Source organism: Silurus meridionalis, chromosome 25 (assembly GCF_014805685.1).
Source record: "Silurus meridionalis isolate SWU-2019-XX chromosome 25, ASM1480568v1, whole genome shotgun sequence".
Classification (NCBI taxonomy): domain Eukaryota; kingdom Metazoa; phylum Chordata; class Actinopteri; order Siluriformes; family Siluridae; genus Silurus; species Silurus meridionalis.
The window spans coordinates 954,130-962,108 of NC_060908.1; the positions used below are offsets into that span (position 1 = coordinate 954,130).

Genomic DNA, 7,979 nt, shown 5'->3' on the forward strand with positions numbered 1-7,979 from the left:
ACTTTTATCCAGAGTGACTTACAGTTGAGCAGGCCAGTGGAAGCTTTGTGGTGCTGGGATTTGAACTCACAACCTTCTGATTAAAAGTGCAGTGTTTTAACCACTGAGCTATTTATTAATTTTTTGTTTGTATTTTGAGTTATTCAATTTAAAATAGTTATCGGGATTAACCAACTGAGGGTCCATCCATCAGGGGTGTCAGAGAACCAAATACCTCTAGTGATGTAAATCTGTTGTAGTGTGCAGTTAATGTGGTGAACATTAAGAGAATTAAACAGTGTGCTGGTCATGTCTGGGTGTTCAGTGCTCGCTGAACTGAAGTGCTCTTTCTCTGTGTGTGTGTGTGTGTGTGTGTGTGTGTGTGTGTGTGTGTGTGTGTGTGTGTGCATAATTCATGGCACTCATTTCTTGACTCTCCTGCTTTTTTCTTCTTCATTGCTGAGCATGCTCTGGTCACAGCAGGATGTATAAGGTGTTAAAGGTATCAGATTCTCCTCTTGATATTTTCACAGAGATAAGATTCACAGTAAATATCCTGAGTCAGCATGTTGAGAAAAGTGAAATATGTATATGACAAAGATCAAATGTATAATTGTGCATAAATGTGTTTTTTTTTTTTTTTTTTGGTAGGAATACACAGCTTTATATAACCTCATGGTACAGTCTGTCTTAGAAGCGTCACACAGACCTGAACCGCACCGGGGATGAAGATGATACTGATGGAGGACAGTGTGAAGAGATCCACAGCTCCTCAAATAGACCCCTGAAAAGCCTTGAAAAGTCTTGAAAAGAATTTAACAGACTTTTGGGTTGTTTAGTTTCCATTTTTTGTGGGCAAGCATTTAAATTTAGTTCCTTATCTGCTGCATGGTGGTTGTTTTTTTTGTTCCCAAACCAGTTACAAGCATATTCTCTTTTGTATCTTAATGGACCAGATTTTTAGGTTATACTCAGATTTCCTGCGTTCATACTGAGAAAAAAACATTTTAATTCAAGGCTTGCCTTCGAGTGTCCTACACCCTGCTGCTGATCTTTCCCCTTTTATGGCCAAAAAACATACAAACCACTGAGACCATGAGGTTTCATTTCAAGTTCTGTCTGCACTACTTGGTGCTGTTGGCTTTTAACGACAGAGTTTTTTCGTACGGCCCTCATCAGAGAGCTCAGAAAACAGGGGATATCCTGCTGGGGGGATTGTTCCCTATACACTTCAGAGTCGCCTCGAACGACCAGGACTTGGCGGCTAAACCAGAATCTACAGAGTGTGTAAGGTACATGAGGAAAACCAAACCTGTATAGGGGCAGCACTGGGGTGAAAACCTGGATAACAAGGTCCAGATAATTATAATCCAAGTGATTTTTTAATGTTGTAAATTCAAAAGATTCAGATTAATGGTCAAAACAGATCAAATATGTATTTGTATTGTTCTGTAAATAACAGTACAAAAAAAATCATTAAGATCATAAAGATCATTTCTGTGATTTTTCAAGTATCATTTCTCTTTTTTTAATGCTGTAAATATTAAAAGATTATAAATATTCATGTCTATGGTTGAAACTGATCAAAAAAAATTTTTTGTATCCTGTACATAACACAGAAAAATGTATCATAAAGATTTCTGTGATTTCTCAGGTATAATTTCCGTGGGTTTCGTTGGCTCCAGGCCATGATTTTTGCCATTGAGGAAATCAACAACAGTTCTACTCTTTTACCCAACATCACCCTGGGGTACCGCATATTCGACACCTGTAACACCGTCTCCAAAGCGCTGGAGGCCTCGCTGAGCTTCGTGGCTCAGAATAAGATCGACTCTCTGAACTTGGACGGGTTTTGTAACTGCACCGGGAACATCCCGTCCACTATTGCCTTGGTCGGAGCGTGCGGTTCGGCGGTTTCTACAGCCGTCGCTGATCTCGTCGGTCTCTTCTACATCCCACAGGTGAGCTGAGACTTTGCTGTAAAAAGTTTATTTTTTTTAAAGTAAGTTATTTATGAACTATTCATTTCGCTTTATCAGATCAGCTATGCATCATCGAGTCGCCTTCTAAGCAACAAGAACCAGTACAAGTCTTTTATGAGGACCATTCCGACTGATGAGTATCAGGCTATCGGCATGGCGGCCATCATCGATCACTTCCAGTGGAACTGGGTCATCGCGATCGCTTCGGATGATGAGTACGGCCGCCCCGGGATCGAGAAATTCGAGAACGAGATGTTCGAGAGGGACATCTGCATCGACCTCAATGTGCTGATCTCTCAGTACCTGGAAGAAGCAGAGATTATCCACATTGCTGACCAAATCCAGAACTCCAGCGCTAAAGTCATTGTGGTATTTGCTAGTGGGCCGGATGTCGAGCCACTGGTAAAGGAAATGGTAAGGCGTAACATCACGGATCGCGTATGGTTAGCGAGTGAAGCCTGGGCTCTGTCGAGCCTCGTGGCCAAACCCGAATACTTGGATGTCATGGGTGGGACGATCGGCTTTGCTCTGCAGGCAGGACAAATCCCCGGATTCAAGGAGTTCCTGCAGCAGGTGCATCCGAAAAAATCCCTGCATAACGAGTTTGTGCGAGAGTTTTGGGAAGAGACGTTTAACTGTTACCTGGAGGACAGCGTGAGGAAGGAGGACAGCGAGAACAGCAGTGCGGGATTCCGGCCACTTTGCACGGGTGATGAGGACATCACGAGCGTGGAGACGCCTTACCTGGACTACACTCACCTGAGAATCTCCTATAACGTCTACGTGGCTGTGTACGCCATAGCTGAAGCTCTGCAGGACATCCTTACCTGTACGCCAGGGAGAGGACTCTTTGCTAACGGGTCCTGTGCAGATATTCGGAAGGTGGAAGCATGGCAGGTATATGAGCAGGAAGTTCTGCCATTTCTGGGCTCCAAGATTAAACTTTTGTCCTTTTTCTGGTGCAGTGTCATTTATGTAATTTGTTAATCTGCTTCATTTTATAAATCATAAATACAAACAGTATAGACAAGCGATACGGGAAGTTCAGTGGAGCTTCATCTATGATGGACTTTGTCTCTGAATAACAATAATTAATTTATTTCCAGGTTTTGAAGCAGTTGAGGCATCTGAAGTTCCAGAACAGCATGGGCGAGAGAGTACGCTTCGACGAGAGCAGCGAACTTTCCGCCAACTACACCATCATGAACTGGCACCGTTCTCCTGCCGACGGCTCGGTGGTCTTCAGGGAGGTCGGCTACTACAGCGTTCATGGCAAAAAAGGTGCCAAACTCTCCATAGACAAAACGAAGATACTGTGGAACGGTTACTTGACTGAGGTGAGTGTTTTTACAGATGGCTCTCAAAGAATCAACATTTTAACTGTTTATAAAATGATGTGCTTCATCAGGAGAGTATATTCATATAAATACACAGCGTTATGATAGGAATATATTATCTAATCAGCCAATCATGTGGCAGCAGCACAGTGCAGAGTGAGTGGGAGATGAGTGGTTAAGGCTCTGGGTTACCGCTTGGAAGGTCGGGGGTTTAAGCCCCGGTATTGCCAAGCTGCCACTCTTGGACCTTTGAGAAAGGCCCTTAACCGTCTGTGCTCCAGAGGTGCTGTATCATGCCTGACCCTGAGCTCTGATCCTAGCTTCACAACAATGTGGGATATGCGAAGAAACAATTTTACTGTGCTCTTAAGTATATGTGACAAATAAAGTGTCTTATATTTAGAGAAATCCTCAGTGAATTTAACCATGGCATAGATGCTGGTACCGGATAATCTGGTGGGATTATTTTTGCAACTGGACACCTAAAGACCAGGCGAGTTTTTTTTTTTTTTCTCACCTGTCCAGTGTTGGTGAATCTGAACAATGTGAAAGCTTCACACGATCCCTGTTCTTTGCTGACAGAAGAGGAACCTGTTGTGCTTTTCTGCTGTCACAGCTGTCACTTCCACCAGAAGGTTTGACGTTGTGTACATAATGAGATGCTTTTCTGCTCTCCACGCATGTAAGAGCGATTACATGATAAGATTGATAAAAATCCCTTCTGGTAGTTGGAACCCGTCTGGCTTCATTCTTCTAACCTTTTTTTATTCTTCAAGGTGGTTGTACTGTTTCTGCATTGTGTTTCTCCCACATGATTCTACTGATTAGGTTACCTGCATGAATGAGCAGGTGTACACGTTCCTGCTAAACGATCCGTGATCTGATCCTTACTCTGCAAATGGCAATGTTTTCATTGTGGGCTGTTTTCTGTCTGATTTTTATTAGATTTATGTGAATTTTATGTGAAATCTGAGATTTTTAGCAGTGTGTTTTTTCCTGGTAAAGCATCTGGACTTAGATAAGCATTGGAACTGGATTTGTTATTGATTTAATGTCGTTGCCATTGAGACATGCTGGGACTAAAACACCAGAGACAAGTTAACCAACAAGTCCAGTCGTTCCTGTTATCTATTTATACGGCACATATTTAAAATATTTTAATATAATTTATATAAATTAATATATTCGTACAGGGTGAAAGATTTTAACAAAGATTTCAGAAGTTGAACTTTGCTGTGTTTATATAAATAAGCTCATGTACTGTAAATACGTTCTGTTTACTCTATACATCTATAATTGTTTTTGTTTTACACAATTCACTGATCTAAAAGTGTAAAATTATTCAGAATCTATAAAAGATACTGTTGGTTAATTACAGATTACTCACTTATTAATCAATATATAAAATCTTTTGTATGTGCATTTATTTCATGTATGAATATTTCACCTAAATCCTAAAACGTTTTGTCTTTTTTTCCGTTTTTTCTTTTTCAACTTTTTAGTTGAAAAACTGAAAAAACAAATAAACACTGTACAATATCCCTGCATGATTAATCCATAGAATTAACTATGTGCATGTTTTTATGCATTTTATTTTTTTATTACATTTTCCGATAATTTCTTATTTATCAGAAATGGTCTCTATGCGACCTGTAATTATTTAATTTTTTTATTAAATACATCAATACTTTATTAGATGCTTATAATAAAGTGCAATGTTAGATTATTATTATTAATAGAGCCCAGATACTGGTCACATGATTCATTTTTTTTTCTCCGGGACTTTACACAGGTACCATTTTCCAATTGCAGTGAGGAGTGTGAGCCCGGCACCAGGAAGGGCATCATCGAGGGGAAGCCCACCTGCTGCTTCGAGTGTACTGAGTGCTCTGATGGAGAATACAGCGAGTATAAAGGTGTGTGATTTATTACTTATAGATAATTTTTTCCTGCCTTCCGTACATTCTGTATCATTTTTGTGTAAATATATCGACCTGCAGTAAGGTTTCATGCCAAGGAAGAGCACCACAGACACATTATTTGCTTTGAGAAAAGTTGATGGAGAAGTTTAGAGAAGGTCAGAAGCAATGCATTGTGTATTTGTGGATTTAGAAAAGGCGTACGACGGCGGAGAGAGTGAGAAGTTGTGGTATTGTATGAGGAAGTCTGGTGTGTCAGAGAAGTATGTGAGGGTGGTGCAGGACATGTATGAGGACAGTGTGACAGCAGTGAAGTGTGCAGTAGGAATGACAGACTGGATCAAGGTGGAGGTTGGACTGCATCAAAGATCGGCTCTGAGCCCTTTCCTGTTTGCAGTGGTGATGGACAGGTTAAAGGACGAGGTCAGACAGGAGTCTCTGTGGACTATGATGTTTGTGGATGATATTGTGATTTGTGGTGAGAGTAGTGAGCAGGTGGAGAAGAGCCTGGAGAGGTGGAGGTACACGCTGGAGAGAAGGGGAATGGAAGTCAGTAGGAGTAAGACAGAGTACATGTGTGTGATTGAGGGGGGGGCAGTGGAGTGATGCGGTTGCAGGGAGAAGATGTGGAGAAGGTGGAGGAGTTCAGGTACCTGGGGTCAACAGTGCAGAGTAATGGAGATTGTGTTAGAGAAGTGAAGAAAAGAGTGGATTAAGATGGTTTGGACATGTGCAGAGGAGGGACATGGGGTATATCAGTAGGAGAATGCTGAGGATGGAGAAACCAGGAAGGAGGAAAAAAGGAAGGCCAAGGAGGAAGTTTATGGATGTGGTGAAGGAAGACATGCCGGTAGTTGGTCTGAAAGAGGCAGATGTAGAGGACAGGGGGGTGTGGAGACGGATGATCTGCTGTGGCGCTGTGTCTTTAATATTTATTAATGATCATATAATTGCATTTTTAAACCTAATATTAGTTGAATATTATTATTATGTTATTATGTTATTTTATATGAATAAGAATACTTTAATATTTAAATGCATAGTTTGTTTTTATTTTTATTTATTCTCAGATGCCAGTTTTTGTACTAAATGCCCCAACAATTCTTGGTCCAACGGGAACCACACTTCCTGTTTCTTGAAGGAGATCGAGTTTCTGGCATGGTCGGAGCCGTTCGGGATCGCTCTGACCCTGCTCACTGTGCTCGGCATTCTCCTGACTTCCTTCGTGATCGGCGTGTTTGTGCGATTCCGGAACACACCTATAGTCAAGGCTTCGAACAGAGAGCTGTCCTACCTGCTGCTGTTCTCATTAATCTGCTGTTTCTCCAGTTCGCTGGTGTTTATTGGTGAACCTCAGGACTGGACGTGTCGTCTGCGTCAGCCTGCGTTCGGCATCAGCTTCGTCTTGTGCATCTCCTGCATCCTGGTCAAGACCAACCGGGTTCTTCTGGTGTTCGAAGCCAAGATTCCAACCAGCCTCCATCGTAAGTGGTGGGGACTGAACTTGCAGTTTCTCTTGGTGTTCCTGTTTACCTTTGTGCAGGTGATGATCTGTGTGGTGTGGTTGTACAATGCTCCACCTGCGAGCTACAGAAACTACGACATCGATGAGATCATCTTCATAACCTGCAATGAAGGCTCCATGATGGCTCTGGGCTTTCTCATCGGCTACACCTGCCTCCTGGCAGGCATCTGTTTCTTCTTCGCCTTCAAGTCTCGGAAGCTGCCGGAGAACTTCACGGAGGCCAAGTTTATCACTTTTAGCATGCTCATCTTCTTCATCGTCTGGATCTCCTTCGTCCCTGCATACTTCAGCACATATGGGAAGTTCGTCTCGGCTGTGGAGGTCATCGCCATCCTGGCGTCCAGCTTTAGCCTGCTCGCATGCATCTTCTTCAACAAGGTCTACATCATTTTGTTCAAGCCTTGCAGGAACACCATTGAGGAAGTTCGCTCCTGCACAGCGGCCCATGCCTTCAAAGCGGCTGCCAAAGCCACGCTGAGGCAAAGCTCCGCCTTCAGGAAGAGGTCCAGCAGTGTGGGCGGGTCCTCTGCCTCATCACCATCCTCATCGATCTGCCTGAAGACCAATGAAGCAGCCACACCCACCGGGCAGAGGTGGAGCCAGAGGCCCAGAGTGAGCTTTGAGAGTGGGACGATGAGTCTGTCACTAACTTTTGAGGAGGCGAGAAAAAACTAAATGTGAGACGATGTGGAAATCACGAAACAGCAAATCAAAAATAAACATTTGCCTTCAGTAGCTGTTTTTATTAAATGCAGATCACATAGTAAGTGTACAATTCATTTGTTGCACTGTACAAAGCACTGACTCTACCCACTGAACAGAGGTATTTGTATGGTGCTTCATTCCTATGAGTCGAACTTCCTTAAATTCAACAGTTCGGAATTTCTGACATGAACATAATGATAACAAACATGGAATGAACCTGGTGAACGACTTGTTTTAAACAAAACAATCATGTCTAATTATTTAGCAAATAGATTTGGTCTCATATCTTTATTTAGTATTGTTAGATGCATTGTGTGTTGTTTCCAGATCAAGCAAATGGTGTGTGTGTGTGTGTGTGTGTGTGTGTGTGTGTGTGTGTGTGTGTGTGTGTGTGTGTGAGACAATTTCTATAAATTCTGTACTTTGTAAATTCTGTAATGATTCCAATCCATAATTTCTTTCTGTGTTGTTGCTGTTATTGTTGTTGTTGTTGTTGTTATTATGTGATTCCAGGTTTATTTAACATAAATCA

At 42.1% G+C, this 7,979-nt stretch overlaps 1 protein-coding gene across 1 annotated transcript; it reads left to right on the forward strand.

The window, feature by feature from the left end:
• The first annotated feature begins 1,074 nt into the window (after nucleotides 1-1,074).
• On the forward strand, nucleotides 1,075-7,466 carry casr (calcium-sensing receptor). Its single transcript, XM_046838636.1, has 6 exons — nucleotides 1,075-1,271; nucleotides 1,634-1,940; nucleotides 2,019-2,858; nucleotides 3,068-3,298; nucleotides 5,091-5,214; nucleotides 6,288-7,466. Exons 1-6 carry the CDS (start codon nucleotides 1,075-1,077, stop codon nucleotides 7,415-7,417), a joined length of 2,829 nt encoding a protein of 942 aa, XP_046694592.1. The 3' UTR covers nucleotides 7,418-7,466.
• Nucleotides 7,467-7,979: the final 513 nt, after the last annotated feature.

Coding starts and splice junctions, on each gene's coding strand:
- casr (XM_046838636.1), top strand. CDS start 1,075: ATGAGGTTTCATTTCAAGTTCTGTCTGCACTACTTGGTGCTGTTGGCT. Junction 1,941..2,018: donor GTCTCTTCTACATCCCACAG/GTGAGCTGAGAC, acceptor TCGCTTTATCAG/ATCAGCTATGCATCATCGAG. Junction 3,299..5,090: donor GGAACGGTTACTTGACTGAG/GTGAGTGTTTTT, acceptor GACTTTACACAG/GTACCATTTTCCAATTGCAG.